Source organism: Chlamydomonas reinhardtii, chromosome 10, assembly GCF_000002595.2.
Source record: "Chlamydomonas reinhardtii strain CC-503 cw92 mt+ chromosome 10, whole genome shotgun sequence".
Taxonomy (NCBI): Eukaryota; Viridiplantae; Chlorophyta; class Chlorophyceae; order Chlamydomonadales; family Chlamydomonadaceae; genus Chlamydomonas; species Chlamydomonas reinhardtii.
The window spans coordinates 3,489,317-3,506,818 of NC_057013.1; the positions used below are offsets into that span (position 1 = coordinate 3,489,317).

A 17,502-nucleotide genomic window follows, 5' to 3' on the forward strand; every position below is an offset into this window, starting at 1 on the left:
CTGTAGCTGGCGCAGCAGGCGCTGGTGAAGGGGGTTTGCAGGAAATATCGAGGGCGTTAGAGGTCACGCAACCTAACCAACTATCCCAGGAGGTCATAAGGCATTATGCCACCGACCTTGTTAGGGCTGCAGATAGAAATGACGAACAACCTGCCCCTTCACCCTTGCCCACCCTCAGGTCCACCCTTCCCACTCTCGACTGGGGTGGGCATGCTACGGGTGAGGGAAGGGGCCGGGCTGCAAGTCTGCCTGCGTGCTACCTGTGCGCGACAATTGTGGCAGATTTGCGCTGCGACGCTGCTGGAAAAGCATATGCAATTCAAGCTTTCAAGCGCTTCTCACGGTTTTAGTGACGATGCTCGTTTAGGGTTGCATTTCCGGCCGGCAACAGCACAGCTGTCAATTTCTTCTGAACATTATGTTTCTCATTATTAAAGCGTGCGCTTGGCGAGTCGTGGCGTCGGCGGCGGAGGCCGCGATGTCGCCCGTCAGACGGCCGGCCTCCGCACCAGGATCCAGGCCATTAGGCCGGTTTTGAAGCTTTAAGGGTGAGCACGCATTTTTGGTGTACTGTTGAGTGCGTCGCCACATACTCCTTAATCGCATATAGTCCTTGTAGGGACTATAACTGCCATCTCAGGCCGCGGTTCGCTCGTAGCGCACACATCTGACAAGATTTGAGCAGCAGCCACGGCGAGGCCGTCCACGCAACAATGGGGTTCGGCTGGCAAGGGTCCGTGTCCATCGCCTTTACGGCGCTGGCATTCGTCGTGATGGCCGCAGATTGGGTAGGCAGGGTTGGGAAGGGTGGCCTGCTGGGCTGGGGCCGCGTACTTAAGTCGCAGCGCTTCCTTGCAGCAGCCTGCGAGCTCTATACTGCTGCAAGGTGCTTTGTAGTTACATTTTTACCCACGACACAACATTTCCGGTTGCAGGTTGGTCCTGACGTCACATTTACGGTCCTCCTGGCCTTCTTGACTGCCTTCGATGGGCAAATCGTCACGGTTGCCAAAGCCGCGGCGGGCTACGGCAACACGGGCCTCCTTACCGTCATCTTTCTGTACTGGGTGGCTGAGGGCATCACGCAGACCGGAGGTAAGACCTGGATTGGCGTCGGCGGCTGTGGCTTGGGGTGCCTTACTTGGCGGGAGCTTGCAGAAAGAGTACCCTGCGCACATATAGAACATCAACCCTCTCGCACCGCACGCCCTCTCACACCGCACGTCATCACGCTGCCCTTTCCCCTGCATCACACAGGCCTGGAGCTCATTATGAACTTTGTGCTGGGTCGCTCGCGGTCCGTACACTGGGCGCTTGCTCGGTCGATGTTCCCCGTCATGTGCCTGTCCGCGTTCCTGAACAACACCCCGTGCGTCACCTTCATGATTCCAAGTGGGTTGCAGTGGCTGAAAGTGCGCACCGTCTGCTGTCTGCCGACCTCTCAGCCTGAACTTGAAACGCTTTTGAAGTTGGGCACACAATGACGCGGCATGCGGCGCAAAATCTAAGTACATGCCATGGAAACCCGTTCCCCTGCTGCAGTTCTCATCTCATGGGGCCGCCGCTGCGGTGTGCCAATCAAGAAGCTGCTCATCCCGCTGTCGTACGCGTCCGTGCTGGGCGGCACCTGCACGTCCATCGGTACCTCCACCAACCTGGTCATCGTCGGTCTGCAGGACGCGCGTTATACCAAAGCCAAGCAGCTCGACCAGGCTAAGTTCCAGTAAGTTCATTCGCAAATCATCTAGCTGCAGCAGGTATTGGTTGTTTGGTTACTCGTGGCCACAACCGGTGCGAAAGCACTGACACGGAACTGATACATATGCACGTGTGGCTGTCGCGTCACAGGATTTTCGATATTGCGCCGTACGGAGGTAGGTGGAACTGCGTGTGCCTGCTTGCGCCTGTGCACTACTTAGTTTGGGCAGGGCTGCAGGAGTTAAGTTGCGCAAACACTGACATGCTTCCGCCCTGCACCCGATTACCCATGCACGCAGTTCCTTACGCGCTGTGGGGCTTCGTCTTCATCCTACTGACCCAGGCCTTCCTGCTGCCGGGCAACAGCTCGCGCTACGCCAAAGACCTGCTCATTGCTGTGCGCGTGCTGCCCAGCTCATCGGTGGCGAAGAAGAAGCTCAAGGACTCGGGCCTGCTGCAGCAATCCGGTTTCAGTGTCAGCGGCATCTATCGCGATGGCAAGTACTTGAGCAAGCCCGACCCGAACTGGGTGCTCGAGCCGAACGATATTCTGTACGCGGCCGGAGAGTTCGACGTGGTGGAGTTCGTGGGCGAGGAGGTGAGATGAGGCTCCGTACGAAGGAAACTACGGGCACTGCACCTGAATGCTTCTGATTGGGCAACTGAGGTTGGTCTCGGCAGACTGTTCTTGCCATACTGGCATACGGTACCCTGGCGGCTGCCTTGCAAGACTGTCCGCCTGACATTCTGTTGCCTCGCCCCAATGTGTCCTGCAGTTTGGGCTAGGGCTTGTTAACGCTGACGCGGAGACGTCTGCCGAGCGCCCCTTTACCACCGGCGAGGAGTCCGTCTTCACTCCCACTGGCGGCGCCCCCTACCAGAAACTGGTCCAGGCAACCATTGCCCCGACGTCTGACCTGATTGGCCGCACTGTGCGCGAGGTATCGTGGCAGGGCCGCTTCGGTCTCATCCCCGTGGCCATCCAGCGCGGTAACGGCCGTGAGGACGGGCGCCTGAACGACGTGGTGCTGGCCGCCGGCGACGTGCTCATCCTGGACACCAGTGAGTAGCTGGGGCGGCGTGGCAGGGCCCATGGCACGTGCATGGGCCCGCGGCGGGTACTGGACAGTTGGACACAATAATGGAATGTGCCAGATTCGTTGCTTGCCACAGCGTGCGCCGTACATGATACAGTACTGCCGTGCTCGTTGTCGTTCTCGCTGCTGGACGGCTGCGGAAGTTTGACTAGCATGTGCTGTCTGCGTGCAGCCCCGTTCTACGATGAGGAGCGCGAGGACAGCAAGAATAACTTTGCGGGCAAGGTCCGCGCAGTCAAGGACGGCGCAGCCAAGGAGTTCGTGGTGAGTTCGGGGTTTGGCGGGCTTGCTGCGTGAGTCCCATAGAGCCAAATGGGCCATACATGCAAGGGAGCGTGACTTGGGCCATCATGGGATGCTGCTCATTCACGGCATGGCGTGTTGTGCAGAGGAAATGTTTGCAAGGTCCATGCTAACCATGGCTGTCCAATTGCGCTCCTTGTCGCAACTAGGTCGGCGTCAAGGTGAAGAAGAGCTCTGAGGTCGTCAACAAGACTGTGTCTGCGGGTGAGTACAAGGGGCTAGTGGCTGTTGTGTGCTGCACACCTGCCGGCATGTATATGTGCGTGCTCATCCCTTGTCTGTCAGTCGCCCTCGCCTTCATCGCATGTGCTTATGGCATGCCAACACGAAGTGCGCTATCCTGTTTTGCTTGCAGCTGGCCTCCGCGGTATCCCCGGCCTGTTTGTGCTGTCCGTGGACCGCGCTGACGGCAGCAGTGTGGAAGCCTCCGACTACCTGTACAAGATCCAGCCCGTGAGTGCTGGTACCTACCGGTGTTAGTTCCTGGCTCCAGATGCCCCTCATTCATACCTTGGAAGGCCGCATGGTCTTCACGCGTCGCTGCGCTTACGCTCAGTCCCATTGTCGTTGCCCCTATCACACAGGATGACACCATCTGGATTGCTACTGATATCGGCGCCGTGGGCTTCCTGGCTAAGTTCCCTGGCCTGGAGCTGGTGCAGCAGGAGCAGGTGGACAAGACCGGCACCTCCATCCTCTACCGCCACCTGGTGCAGGCAGCCGTGAGCCACAAGGGCCCGATCGTGGGCAAGACTGTGCGCGACGTCCGCTTCCGCACCCTGTACAACGCCGCAGTGGTGGCCGTGCATCGCGAGGGCGCTCGTGTGCCCCTCAAGGTGAGAGGCTGCCTCTAGACGCTGCACGCAAGCGACGCGCTTTACTTCATTTACCTGCCGCCTCTAAGCACTTGCATGCGACTGACGTCAGCTCCATGCCATCCTATCCCCACAGGTCCAGGACATTGTGCTGCAGGGCGGCGACGTGCTCCTGATCAGCTGCCACACCAATTGGGCCGACGAGCACCGCCACGACAAGTCCTTCGTGCTGCTGCAGCCCGTGCCCGACTCTTCTCCGCCCAAGCGCAGCCGCATGGTCATCGGTGTGCTGCTGGCCACCGGCATGGTGCTGACCCAGATCGTCGGCGGCCTGAAGAGCAGGGAGTACATCCACCTGTGGCCCGCCGCCGTGCTCACCTCCGCGCTCATGCTGCTGACCGGCTGCATGAACGCGGATCAGGCGCGCAAGGCCATCTACTGGGATGTCTACCTGACCATTGCCGCGGCCTTTGGCGTGTCGGCCGCGCTGGAGGGCACGGGTGTGGCTGCGTCCTTCGCCAACGGTATCATCTCCATCGGCAAGAACCTGCACAGCGACGGCGCGGCTCTCATTGCCAGTGAGTGGGAAGGCCAGTACAGGCTGTCACGTAACAAGGAGGCCCACTTCGTACACGACGGCAGGGGTATGTTCAGCTGGTTGCAACTGCCGCAAGCGTCGTCTTTGGTTCGCACCTGCCTCGGACTTCATGTACACTTCTAACAAGCTCTCACCCCGCTCATGCCTCGTCCCCTCGCCTTCGCCTTCCCCAACGCGCAGTTTACATTGCCAGTGAGTCGGGTACAGGATACGCTGTAGCATGTGTCGCATGGTGCCCTTTGAAAGCCCCACAGGTTTATGCCATAGGCTCATAGTCAGTTCAGCAGCAGCAGTGTAGCCTGTCACAACCGGGTTGCAACTTCCTGATTATAATTTCTCCCTTCCACCTGGCCCCTGAACAGCTGCGATGTTGTCCGAGCTGCTGACCAACAATGCCGCCGGCGCCATCATGTACCCCATCGCCGCCATTGCGGGTGAGAAACGTGGGCAGGCGTGGGTAGGCTTGTGGAGAAGGAAGCAACAGGAGCGCAATGCCCGTGTGAGCGCGTTACACCATCTGCCGCAATTCAATGGGTTCGCGCGCTAAACCACCATCCAATTCCCTGAACAGGTGACGCGCTCAAGATCTCACCCAAGGAGACCTCTGTGGCCATCATGCTGGGCGCCTCGGCCGGCTTCATCAACCCCTTCTCCTACCAGTGCAACCTGATGGTGTACGCTGCTGGCAACTATAGCGTGCGCGAGTTCGCCATCATTGGCGCCCCGTTCCAAATATGGCTCATGATTGTCGCGGGCTTCATCCTGTGCTACATGAAGGAATGGCACCAGGTGCGGATTGGTACATAAGACTCCATTAAGATGCCTCCGCAAATGCATGCAGATGGTGGGCATTGTGATTGGTAACCCGCTCAGGGCCAACGGCGATGCAGAAGCCGGCGTGCTCACCTTCCATCTGATGATCTCCCGACCCCCCGTGTCCTGTAGGTCTGGATCGTGTCCTGGATCTGCACCGCCGGCATCGTCCTCCTGCCGGCCCTGTATTTCCTGCTGCCGACCAAGGTTCAGCTCCGCATCGATGCATTCTTCGATCGGGTGGCGCAGACCCTGAACCCCAAGCTCATTATTGAGCGCCGCAACTCGATCCGCCGCCAGGCCTCGCGCACCGGCTCTGACGGCACCGGCAGCTCAGATAGCCCCAGGGCACTTGGCGTGCCAAAGGTCATCACAGCGTAATGACCTCGCCAAATCCTATTCACAATAACGTGTACGGGGCGTGGGGTATGGTGATGATGATGACGTGTTGAACATGTCTGTTTCGATGTGTGTGTCAAAGTTGTTGTGCTTGGGTGTGACGTAGGCAGGCTTGGTGATGTGCAGGAGGATGTTTCGTAAACCCTTGATCATTGGTTGGAAGGACCTGGCATGGAAGGTGCCGGGGCATTCCGAGATGAATCGCGAGGCGTGTGCAGAGTGGAGCCTGTCGGTCATAGAGTGTCGGGCAGGCCATAAAACCGGGCTGCACTGGTTTGGCGCTCTCGATGCATGGATAAAAGATGGCAAGGGCTTCAAAATGTGTAGAGCTTAGGGCAGTTTGGTCGCTTTTGTGCACTACTATGGCCTCTCCGGCCTGGCACGCGCATTTACTACTGTCGATCGGGCCGCCACTTGTGTACTGAAAGCACACTGCATAGTTACTGTTTGTATTAATTTCGGACGGTCCCAACTTGAGACAAAGAAGTTGCGCGGACCGAGTGCCGCTTTTTCTTCAAAAGACAAATGGCCGCGATAGGATGGCCCGGCATCGTCGCGATCATCAGTGTCGCGATATCGTTCATCATCATGGCCGCGGACTGGGTTAGTGCGCGGGCTCGGGGGGTGGGGGTCAGGTGTGGACGGTGTGTTAACGGATTGCAAATGGCTTTTGCAAAATGTTTAACGATGCTGTGTTGCTGGCACTTGGCAGACTTTGTCGCAAACTCGCTTGCTGCAAGCGGAAGAGCGCTGAAAGCTGAGAGTACCCGCGAACGGTCTCTCCCCACGCGATGAGCTCACGCTGTAATTAAAGCGATAAGCAAGTGCTATTGCTATTGTCTAAAGAATATGTTTCCTGGCTTGAGAAGGGAACACTGTGCCGCCCCCAGCGCCAGCTCCGGTTGCCCCGGTTCGCAGAGCCGGCAACTGTGCATACACGTAACTGTGCACATTGCCCCGCCCTCATCTTAGAAAAGCGCCCGGTGATCCCAGAAGAGTCCGTGGATAACACTACGGGTATCGATCTTGTCGCTCATGTGCAATAATGCGTCTTGTGGTCCCATTCGTGGGAGCAGCCAGTAATCGAGCTGGGAACTTTCTTGATCCCTGGACAGGTCGGCCCTGACATAACCTTCACGATCCTGCTTTCATGGTTAACAGCTTTCGATGGTAAGCAGAGATAATGTTCTTTCGGCTGCCGCTTGAGGGATGGCCGGGGACAGGAGAGTACGGCGGTAGCGGGGTCTCATCAACGTGCCCAGCTTCGAGTGCCCATGTACATGCCAAACTAGCACGCACGGCAACCTCTTGAGTTTTACGCATGGCCATGGCACACTGTGGCCGTAAATCTGAATGCCATACATAGGTAAAATCATCACAGTTGCCAAAGCCGCGGCGGGCTACGGCAACACTGGCCTCCTTACCGTCATCTTTCTGTACTGGGTGGCAGAGGGCGTTACGCAGACCGGAGGTAAGACCTGGATTGGCGTCGTTAGCTGTGGTTGGGGTGCCATTGCTGGAGCTTATGGCATGAATGCATGCTTGATAACTTCAGCTCAACGGTGGCGGCCCAGTCAGTGGAGGCTGGATGCAGCATTGCCCTACCTCTCCCCCCGCATATCTTGACGAGTGTTGCGGAACTAGATAATGCGTACGTAGACCAGAGCGGAAGACGGAGTGGGCTTGCAGGCGGCACGAGAGTAGGCAGTCAGTAGCGCAAGTTGCGAATTCACATGTTACCTCGTAACCGACGGTAAACGCTGTGGACGGTCGCGCCCATGGCTGGCTGACGGAAGGTGGCTGCTGTATTGGGATGGCTGGGCTGGACGACGGCGGCCGGGCTGGCGTTGGGACTACCAGAAAGGATGCGCCCAAAACCAACCTGGATATCTATAGGTCACCCTTGCTCTCCTTCCCTGCATCACACAGGTCTAGAGCTAGTCATGAACTACGTCCTGGGCCGCTCCCGGTCAGTGCACTGGGCGTTGGTGCGCTCAATGTTCCCCGTGATGGTCTTGTCCGCGTTCCTGAACAACACCCCGTGCGTCACCTTCATGATCCCCAGTAAGTGACACGGCCTGGGAACAACATATTCAAAGCTGCCCTACATTACGGCAGCAGACGAACGGCCGATGCAGGCAACCTCCGGCGGGGTCATTTGGGAAGCCCTGCCAGGGAGGGGGCTAGGCTCGATGTACCGTACAGAAAGCGCTGTTGATCCAGTTCTCTGCTCATCCTTGCTCCCCTGCAGTCCTGATGTCCTGGGCTCGGCGCTGCGGCGTGCCGCCTAAGAAGCTGCTCATTCCGCTGTCGTACGCGGCCGTGCTGGGTGGCACATGCACTTCCATCGGTACCTCCACCAACCTGGTCATCGTGGGCATGCAAGACACGCGTTACAACAAGCAGGTGAGGGCACGAATTTAGCACATGCCGTCCACCAACTACGTGCATTTGTGCTGCTGCGTCTGCATTCCAACCGCATCCATCCCATCGGATGTGCCCTTAACCCTATGCAGAACAAGGAGGATGAGGCCAAGTTCGGCATGTTTGACATTGCGCCGTACGGAGTGCCGTACGCGCTCATGGGCTTTGTCTTCATCATCCTAACGCAACGGTTCCTGCTGCCGGGCAACAGCTCGCGCTACGCTAAGGACCTGCTCATTGCTGTGCGCGTGCTGCCCAGCTCTCCGGTCGTTAAGAAGAAGCTCAAGGACTCGGGCTTGCGCACACAGACTGGATTCAGTTTGGCGGGGCTGTGGCGTGGTGGTGCCATGACCAGGTACGGACCCACCAGGAATCTTGTGTGTGCGAGATGTGCTGCGGCATGCAGGGCTCCCTGAGCCGCTTTGTGCTTGCTCGCTCGTGCGCACCCAGCGCCTGCTTGTGACCACCATCCAGCAATCCAGCAACGAGCCCACGACACGTCGTGCCTGCAGGCAGGTGGATCCCGATACGGTGCTGGAGGCCAACGACATCCTGTACTGCGCCGGTAAGTTTTTGGGGTTTCTCGTGCAAACCCCAGCACATCCCGCCGCGCCGGTGTGGCCTTGCATGATCTCCCTTGCGCATTAGCAGAAGGAAGATTAATCAGGACTGCAACATAGATGAGGGTGCATCCGGGTGCTGTATGTGCAAGTGACTTGCCAAGCGATATTCACGGGCTTCAATCCTTCGCGCCTTCCTGCAGGCGAGCTGGACGTGGTGGAGTTCGTGGGCGAGGAGTTTGGCTTGGGCCTGGTGACCGCGGTGCGTATCCACCATAGCGCCCGGCACGTACCACCTGTGGGGCTGGCGCGGGGTAGTGTTCGTGAGTGCCACCTGTGTATGTGCGCGCCTGTGCAACAGAGGCAGGGTTTGCGGTAGCGCGCATTGCGTTCGTGTGCCCGCCCGTCGAGCAAGCTTGTCCCTCTGCTGTTTATGCCCGCACTTTTCAAACGCCAGGAGACGGAGCGTGCCCTGACTGACGGCCAGGCCGTGGGCGACAGCGAGGCGACCGCATTCCACGACACCGGCGCCTCTCCCTACAAGAAACTGGTGCAGGTGGGTGCGGCGCGGGATCCCCATACTTGTGAGGCAGCAGCCAAACAATGAATCTAAGCATACGGCGGCAAACTTGGTTGTCAAGCGTTATCACAGTCGTAGTTCTACCCTGTGCGGCCTAGCGTGTAAGTTACACGGGCGCTTCCTGCAGGTCACAATGACGAAGACCGCCGACTTGGTCGGCCGCACCGTGCGCGAGGTATCGTGGCAGGGCCGCTTCGGTCTCATCCCCGTGGCCATCCAGCGCGGCAACGGCCGTGAGGACGGGCGCCTGAACGATGTGGTGCTGGCCGCCGGCGACGTGCTCATCCTGGACACCAGTGAGTAGCTAGATAGGGCGGGGCGGCACGGCCCATGGCACGTGCGTGGGCCCGCGGCGGGTCCTGGGCGGGCGGGTGCGCACAATCGCAACCCACGCTGGATGGTTGACACACGCACGTGGTGTTTTCGATCTCCAGCATCCTTGGTACGCGTATTATACGTGTCATTCTATTGATGACTGCATGCACCGCACGTTTCCTGCGACCCTGCCCATGCTGCCTGCTTGCCTTACTCCTGCCACAGCCCCTCACTTCGACGAAGCACGCGACGACTTCAAGATCAACTTTGAGAAGCTGAGATTCGTGAAGGACGGCGCCGCCAAGGAGTTTGTGATTGGCGTCAAGGTCAAGAAGAACTCGGAAGTAGTGAACAAAACGGTCACCGCCGGTGAGGACACGTTTGCGAGCCCCACCCACGTGCCCCACGGTTGGCTGCTGAGTGCGGGCATGTTGGCAGTGACGCATGCGTGTGTACGGTATGCCTGGACCGCCTGGCACAGCGCTGACTAATGACTGCTACCCCTTGGCTTTTCGCAGCCGGTCTTCGTGGAGTGCCCGGCCTGTTCGTGCTGTCCGTGGACCGCGCTGACGGCAGCAGTGTGGACGCCTCTGACTACCTGTACAAAATCCAGCCCGTGAGTGCTGGTAACTGCCGGTGTTGGTTCCGGCTCCCGGGCGCCATACCACATTCCTTGCATTTGCTCGCATATGCTCACCCGATGATTAACGGGTGCCATCAGTATTTGTTCTTAGCACCTGCTAATTGCCTTGTTGCACAGGGTGACACCCTTTGGCTGGCGGCGGACGTGGGCGCCGTGGGCTTCCTGTCTAAGTTCCCTGGCCTGGAGCTGGTGCAGCAGGAGCAAGTGGACAAGACCGGCACCTCCATCCTCTACCGCCACCTGGTGCAGGCGGCCGTGAGCCACAAGGGCCCACTGGTCGGCAAGACTGTGCGCGACGTCCGCTTCCGCACCCTGTACAATGCGGCCATCGTGGCCGTGCACCGCGAGGGCGTGCGCGTGCCGCTCAAGGTAACAGGAAGCAAGCTCAACTGTGCCGCCGGTAATAGTTCTCTGTGCTGACACAGGTACACGCGCACCTTGCATACTACGCTTGACGCCTATGGTGCCAGCAGTGGGGTTGTGCCACGGGGTTCACCTTCTTGCTGGTGCGTGTACGTGCGCGCGGTTCCTACCCCACAGGTCCAGGACATCGTGCTGCAGGGCGGCGACGTGCTCCTGATCAGCTGCCACACTAAGTGGGCTGAGGAGCACCGCATGGACAAGGCGTTTGTGCTGGTGCAGGCGGTTCCCGACTCTTCGCCGCCCAAGCGCGGCCGCATGGCCATCGGTGTGCTGCTGGTTGTGGGCATGGTGCTTACACAGATTGTGGGCGGCCTGAAAGAGAAGGAGTACATCCACCTGTGGCCCGCCGCCGTGCTCACTGCTGCGCTCATGCTGCTGACCGGCTGCATGAACGCGGATCAGGCGCGCAAGGCCATCATGTGGGATGTCTATCTGACCATTGCCGCGGCCTTTGGCGTGTCGGCCGCGCTGGAGAACACGGGCGTCGCCGGCAAGGTAGCCAACGCCATCATCTCAATCGGTAAGCAGCAGTAGGCATAGCGTACAGGGGTCCACTAGGGAAAGGCCAGTGTCCGGCACTGTATGGTATTGCCAGCGTTTCAGCACGGTCCTCACCGCATGTGCTGCCTCTTGCTCACCGCTTATGCCTCCCATACCTGTGACTTCAGGCAAGTCAATCGGTGGCGACGGCCCCGCCCTAATTGCGAGTGAGTAAAGATGCTTGATTCGGAGGCCATTGACTTTTTCCAGTACAGAGTCACCAATTCCTTCTCGCGCGCACTGTCCTATGTGGTGGCTCTGGGCATGCCTGACGTGCGGTTTTGCCCTACGCATGCCTCGACCTCGTATCCTTTCCACGTTTCCACCCCGCAGTCTACGTCGCCACGGCCGTGATGTCAGAGCTGCTGACCAACAACGCCGCCGGCGCCATCATGTACCCCATCGCCGCCATTGCAGGTGAGGCACCACATTTCCATGGGTTCCACGTTGGAACCGCCGCTGAACAAGGGTACATTCCTGCTGCTGAACCACCACCCAATCCTTTCAACAGGTGACCAACTGAAGATTCCAGCCGTTGACATCTCTGTGGCCATCATGCTGGGCGCCTCGGCCGGCTTCATCAATCCCTTCTCCTACCAGACCAACCTGATGGTGTACGCTGCCGGCAACTACAGCGTGCGCGAGTTTGCCACCATTGGCGCCCCGTTCCAAATATGGCTCATGGTTGTTGCCAGCTTCATCCTGTGCTACATGAAGCAGTGGAAGCAGGTATGGATTGCGACGTGGAGCATCACCGCCTTCATCGTGTTCGTGCCTGCGCTTCTCACGCTACTGCCCCACACGGTCCAAAATAGAATGGAGGCGTTCTTTGACCGGATTGCGGAGGCCATCAACCCTCGCGCCGCGCTGCAGCGGCGGCGCTCGGCACGTGCCCAGTCTTTTGGCGGCAAGGCCATGAGCGTTGGCAGCACCGAGAGCCGGACGGACGGTAGCAGCACGCCGGACGTGGCGCTCACGTTTATTGAGATGCCGAAGATGGGGGTACGGTAGCGAGTAGGCCGTTGCTTGCGAATGCGAGACAAGCAGACAACGACGTGCTGGAGAGCACAAGGAAACGAAACATGCACGGCTGTGTATGCGATGTGATGTGTGGAGAAAACGGTTAGGCTGTGACACTGATCAGTCACCGCAGAACGTGATTAATCCTCGGATATAAACAAAGGCACCCAGCCGGTCCACATCATCTGAGCTAGACCCCATGCGGTACCTCACGCAAGTACAGTATGCAGCAGGCAGATGCAGGCAGGAGACTAGGTAGATCTCTGGCCCACGTACGGTACTCAAGCTGGTGTGAGTTAGCGTGGTACTTCATACTGTGCATTGCAATGCTCTCCTCACATCCGCACTGCAAAGGAAGAAGCTCGGGATGCAACTTTGGACCATCAGCACTGTATGTGTTTGCTGGATGACACGACGCATGGATTGCCACAGGCATAGATAGCTTTGACTCACGGCGCGTTGTCCCGGGATACAACGCGGAGGTGTACTGCAATGGTGAGGCTCGGGCAGGCCAGGCCAGTTCAAGTGACTCAGGTCCTAGGCTTAGCTGGGACACTTGTGCATTACATTGAGAAGGCCGGCGGGCACCCAGGGGGGGCGGTTTCTGTTTCGGCTGGACGTGGGCACGGTAACTGAAGCCTTATTGCGATTACTCGACCTGTGGGGCACTAGTTGCCTAGGGCGGTAGGTTCACACAAGAGTGAGGCGGCCGTCGTAGCATGTCAAAGACGTGGCCCCACGTGGCAAGCTGCATCTGGGGTGTGCAAATGCCGTATACGGCATGACGGCAGTTACGTAACTGTAGTGCTCTTATTGTACGAAGGCAGGGCCGGCTCAGCCCAAGAACGGCTTCGGCCGGCGGTAGATTGCGGAAATCCCTTGCAACCGCATCTTTTACCCCCACAGCGTTTTTGGGGGTTCGGCACACGGTCCGTGTGCCCGGCTGGATGTGGGCTGGGGGCAATAGCAACCGTACCGGCAAGTATTCCAGCGCACTGTATGCCGCTTCCGTCAAAAAGCCCAAGAAGTGGCGCCAGGAGGGGGGGGGGTAGAAAGCTCAGGTTCTTACCCCATGCTCAATACTACAGAGCTTTAGGAGAGCATTATGCACGCACTATTAGTTTTGTCAGGGGGTGTCTGGTGAGGAAGTTCTGGGCCGCCGAAGTTGGAGGCGGGGTCGGTCGTCGTCCCTACCTGGGGGTCCGCCGGGTTTCGGGAGCCCATCCTGGCGGATTTCGGGAAGCGCCCCACAAGCAGAACTAGGGCCCAAACGCAGCAGTACGAGGCTAATATGTGCACATGATGCCGTAACAAGCACACACAAAGCGTGGGAAGGCTAAGTTGCGCGTCCGGGCGTGGACATGTCGGCACATGTCCCGTGCATGTCCCAACCTTTGACACATGCGCACTGCCACGGCTGAGCTCTCTGGCGCTGGTGCGCATGAATTTACGCCTAACAAGCCTGCCCGCAAGGGGGGTCCCGGGGGATTTCGGGGTATGGGGTCTGGCACTTTGTTTCCTCCCCCCCCCCCCCTGCCGGCGCGCAGGTTAGGGTGTCTGCCTGTCTGGTTAGCGGTCTTTGCTGGCACGGCACAGCACAGCGCAGTATGTGGTAGGCCGCAGCAGTGGGGAGTGTTGGCTCAATTTCCTGCTGTTTATTGCTGGCTATGCTTGTGCTTGACAGCGGGATGTGAAGAAGGAAGATACGGTGCGCGCGCTGCGTAACTGCCGTCATGCGAGGTTGGTTTCGCCAGTATGACAGCCCCCTGGGCCCATCATACAGCCAGTTCACCTCCTCGGGCCCCTCGTCCCCATACTCACGACTCTAGCTCCCGCTTCAGCGCGCAAACCTCCTCCTAGCCTAGCCAGCGGACTGCCACGGCCCAACCGACAGGGGGCATCCCGCGACCGCCGCGATCACATGCGAACCGACAATGCGTGTGTCTTCGCCTAGATAGTACAGGTAGTACCCGGGTGCGACCACGCGCGTACCCTGGCATCGAAAGCCAGGAAGGACCAAAGGAGAAAGGACGCATACCAGCGTCGGAACCCACCTCGCCCGCAGCGGGCACCACCTTGACTAAGGGGAGGTGGCTGCCTCTCCAAGGAAACATGGACCGAGCCCACACCATAACGTGCCAATATTTGAGCGGCATAGTCTTGGGAGTACTACTGTAACAGCCTCATCTCGCAGACTCAGCTGCGGTCAGACTGTACAGGCACTGCTTGCAGCTCCCAGAGCAAAGCACCGACGGACCCTTCCTCCCCTGCAATTTTCCAACCCCGACAGCACCGCACCCAACGGCTGCACACGTGCTGCGCCGCAACCGCCTCTTGTTTGCAGCGCCTTAAAACCGCACCCAGCACCGGTTGCATTCGCCGATGCAGTCCCCGCTGCAGTCAACACTGTAGCCCAGCACCTGAGCGCAGGGGGCAGGGGGCGGGGGTTCCAAGCATGGCTTGTTAGAAAGTCGGCGATGTTAAAAAGGCGCAGCGCTACACAGACTACTGTCAGGGAGGCGGGGGGAGACGGGAAGCAGACACCTCCAAGGCAGCAGAGTCAGCTGCGGGTAGCAAGGTGCATGTGTATGTGGCCCGTGCCCGCACGAAACGCCCACTCCCACGCTCACCTGCGGCTGCCGTAGGACCGCCTTGGTGAGCGTAGCCCCCTGCACAGGACAAGAATGGAACACTGTTCGTAAACGCGCCAATGGCGAAGGCGCACTATGCTCCATGGCACGATGCTGATTACACATTGGTTCGCCGCATCCCCACCTCCATACCCCACAATCAAAAGCGCGCATCTTGGGTTTGCCTCTGACACACGCCGGCTGACTGCCGTCACATGTGCTATGCCTGCCCCGCCATCGTGGCCAGCCACTGTAGGCGGAGCCCATGCGACAGCACGAACTCCAGCCATACACGTTCTGTGTGCCCTCACATCGGCCTCGTCCGCGCTCGTGTAACCCTCGGGTGTCTTGGGCATGCCACTGCACTCCGTTTACCCCCCCCCCTCACTAGATTTACAGCTCGTGAAACCTGGCCTCCATCACGCGCGCTTCGGCCCTTGCCGTCATACGATCATGATTAGTTGGTGTGTTTACTGGGCTGCAGCTGCTGGGTGGGCGCCCTCCACCTACCTCACATGGTATCACATGGTATCCCCGACGGGCAAGGGCCTCAATCCCAACCCAATGAGGTTCACGCAACGGACGTAAGTAGGTGTACTCCCGTCGTCACGCCCCCATCCATGCTCTACTAAGCTGACATTTCCCTGAAACTCCCGTACGTACAGTATGGCAGGTACTCGGCATACCGATCGCGACGCTTGCTTGCCCACTCTACCCTCGCTCCTGTGCACTCCCCTCTGATGCGCGTCTTACACACACTCGCACCTGCATCCGCCATTGCTTCTGGAGCTGCGCTGTGTTGGCACGCAGCCTGGTCTCAGCGTCACATGCCAGCAGCTCCGGGAACGCCTTCACAGTCTTCACCTGCATATGAGAAAGTGGTGCCCGCAGCCGAAGCCACCGCACAGAAACGTCCACCAGTGAGGCAGCAAGTCGCATGGGTGTGAGAAACAGGCGGACAAACCACCCCAGCTGCGCCTTATTTCGGCAGGATCACCGCAGCACTCTATTCAAGCTGCGCCTGCCACCGCTGCCACAAGGCAGAAGCCTTACTTCTTCCGCGAAAGCAACAGCGGACCACAAACAACAGCACAGCGCACCACCACAACAATCCGCCCAGACAGCCTCGGCATCGCCATGCCGGTACAGCGGTACGCTGACACGCGTCCTAGTCCGCAGCAGCACACAGGCATACATACACAAGCACATCCCCGTTTTCCTTGTGCTCCTTGATGCACGCACAAGGGATCCACACACGCGCATGTACCTACCTGCTCCTCGGTGCTCATGCCCAGGTCCGCGGCCAGGAACGCGAGCGCCTCGCACACCTGGTCGGGGGAGGGCAGCTCCTCCACCTGTGAGGCAGCATCAGGATCCAAGCAATGAAACCAGGACCGCCATGTGGCCGCAGGTTTGGGCACAGACCTACAGCAAACAGCTAGAGTATTTGGAACTAGATGTGGCACCACAGTGCCGGCGGTGTGAGGTTGCAAGCTAAGTTGCCATCGCAAGTTGCCGCCACAACGCGCTCAGAGCTGCTGGTTCGCGGAAAGTGCCGCTTCGTGGATGGGGCGTGCTGGTGCGCGGCCCTACTCGCCAGCTGTCCTCGCACCTTTTCTCTGCGCCAGAACGCCTGTGTTGTCCAGCCGAAGGCCCGCGCCAGCAGCCTGCTGCACTCGTCCGCCCCAAACCCCAGCACGCCGTCCAGAGCCTCCACACTCTCCTGCGGGGGCAACGGTGGGGCAACGGTGACACGCCATGCAGTTAGCGGCGGATCAAAAGCCTTGCAACTGGAAGCTGTTTCATATGCGGGTGTCCCAACGTCAGCCACCACGTGGGTGTCCAACCTGTCCCTCCAAACGCCAGCGCGGCGAGTTGCTGGGGCTGTACAGTGCACGTATGCCCTTGCGCTTAAACCGCCCCTCGAGCACCCCACAGCGCAGTTTAGCAGCACCTGTGATCAGCACCTCACCAACACACCACCGGCATCCATCTCCCTGCCACCGCTTCCGCACACCTGCCATTGCTGCGCCTCCGCCTCGGTCAGCTCCCTGCCCAGCAGCTCCACTGACACAGAGGCCGACCGCGCCACGACCGCCCCCCGTGAACTCGCTGGTGCTGGTGCACCGGGCGTGTGGGCTGCAGGGGCCCTTCTGGCAGACGCGCGGTAGCGTGGCCGTGTTCGAATGGACGCGGACGAGTGCTGTTCCGAGCGCACCGCGGGGGCCCAGCCCTGTTTGTTTGAGAAGGCGGCGTATCAGCACACCGGGAGGGCGAGGAGGAGGAGCGCGACGGCGCAGGCGATGGAGTCCACGAGCAGGAGCAGGCGGAGGACCATGCTAAGAGTGGTGGTGCAAGGACACAACCGAGTGAACGTTTGAGGGCAGCCTCTCGCCAGGACCCGAGTTAAGATACTATCACAGGCTCCATACCTTAGTTCGAACAGCCAACATATTGACCTCGGTGCGCTTGCCTGTGTTCACGCGGGTTGGTTGTGGTTGGTCTGTGACCGAGTACAGTATTAAGATATTATGTAGCTCGCAGTTTTATGTTTGATTACTTCTAGCGGATTCGCATGCCGGCGCAGACAGTGAGCGAGTCGAGATCATGCACCTCAAGTTCACCAGGTTCATGCAAGGCCTTG

General features: G+C 59.2%; 3 protein-coding genes across 4 annotated transcripts; 2 read left to right on the forward strand and 1 right to left on the reverse strand.

Moving 5' to 3' along the window:
- Window positions 1–446: 446 nt before the first annotated feature.
- CHLRE_10g445000v5 (uncharacterized protein) lies at window positions 447–6,538 on the forward strand. 2 transcript variants are annotated; one of them, XM_043066855.1, is made up of 16 exons: window positions 447–788; window positions 936–1,095; window positions 1,258–1,392; window positions 1,543–1,723; window positions 1,849–1,874; window positions 1,998–2,296; window positions 2,475–2,760; window positions 2,968–3,059; window positions 3,248–3,302; window positions 3,454–3,551; window positions 3,683–3,934; window positions 4,050–4,491; window positions 4,692–4,703; window positions 4,874–4,945; window positions 5,083–5,300; window positions 5,457–6,538. In XM_043066855.1, exons 1-16 carry the CDS (start codon window positions 714–716, stop codon window positions 5,703–5,705), a joined length of 2,652 nt encoding a protein of 883 aa, XP_042920252.1. In that variant the 5' UTR covers window positions 447–713; the 3' UTR covers window positions 5,706–6,538. The 2 variants fall into 2 exon arrangements, with proteins under 2 accessions (XP_042920252.1, XP_042920253.1); XM_043066856.1 differs by having other exon boundaries at window positions 585–788.
- A 48-nt stretch (window positions 6,539–6,586) lies between these two features.
- Window positions 6,587–13,358, forward strand: CHLRE_10g445050v5 (uncharacterized protein). Its single transcript, XM_043066857.1, has 17 exons — window positions 6,587–6,777; window positions 6,839–6,893; window positions 7,090–7,194; window positions 7,653–7,787; window positions 7,975–8,129; window positions 8,240–8,502; window positions 8,660–8,712; window positions 8,911–8,969; window positions 9,165–9,263; window positions 9,415–9,583; window positions 9,828–9,971; window positions 10,121–10,218; window positions 10,363–10,614; window positions 10,786–11,188; window positions 11,337–11,375; window positions 11,542–11,625; window positions 11,720–13,358. Exons 1-17 carry the CDS (start codon window positions 6,769–6,771, stop codon window positions 12,217–12,219), a joined length of 2,622 nt encoding a protein of 873 aa, XP_042920254.1. The 5' UTR covers window positions 6,587–6,768; the 3' UTR covers window positions 12,220–13,358.
- Window positions 13,359–13,960: 602 nt separating this feature from the next.
- CHLRE_10g445100v5 (uncharacterized protein) lies at window positions 13,961–17,408 on the reverse strand. The gene is made up of 7 exons (XM_043066858.1): window positions 17,291–17,408; window positions 16,876–17,091; window positions 16,471–16,581; window positions 16,130–16,213; window positions 15,624–15,722; window positions 14,859–14,897; window positions 13,961–14,648 (listed from the first exon to the last, which is right to left on the reverse strand). Exons 1-7 carry the CDS (start codon window positions 17,309–17,311, stop codon window positions 14,577–14,579), a joined length of 642 nt encoding a protein of 213 aa, XP_042920255.1. The 5' UTR covers window positions 17,312–17,408; the 3' UTR covers window positions 13,961–14,576.
- Between the last annotated feature and the right edge of the window lie 94 nt (window positions 17,409–17,502).

Bases quoted from the DNA above. Each gene is read 5' to 3' on its own strand.
- CHLRE_10g445000v5 (XM_043066855.1), top strand. From the start codon at position 714: ATGGGGTTCGGCTGGCAAGGGTCCGTGTCCATCGCCTTTACGGCGCTG. The intron at 1,096-1,257 runs GTAAGACCTGGA...TGCATCACACAG, and splicing joins GGGCATCACGCAGACCGGAG to GCCTGGAGCTCATTATGAAC. The intron at 3,935-4,049 runs GTGAGAGGCTGC...CTATCCCCACAG, and splicing joins GCGCTCGTGTGCCCCTCAAG to GTCCAGGACATTGTGCTGCA.
- CHLRE_10g445050v5 (XM_043066857.1), top strand. The intron at 8,713-8,910 runs GTAAGTTTTTGG...GCCTTCCTGCAG, and splicing joins CGACATCCTGTACTGCGCCG to GCGAGCTGGACGTGGTGGAG. The intron at 11,376-11,541 runs GTGAGTAAAGAT...TCCACCCCGCAG, and splicing joins CGGCCCCGCCCTAATTGCGA to TCTACGTCGCCACGGCCGTG.
- CHLRE_10g445100v5 (XM_043066858.1), bottom strand. From the start codon at position 17,311: ATGTTGGCTGTTCGAACTAAG. The intron at 17,092-17,290 runs GTATGGAGCCTG...TCAAACAAACAG, and splicing joins TGTTGGCTGTTCGAACTAAG to GGCTGGGCCCCCGCGGTGCG. The intron at 14,898-15,623 runs GTGCGAGTGTGT...TGTCCTGTGCAG, and splicing joins AGAAGCAATGGCGGATGCAG to GGGGCTACGCTCACCAAGGC.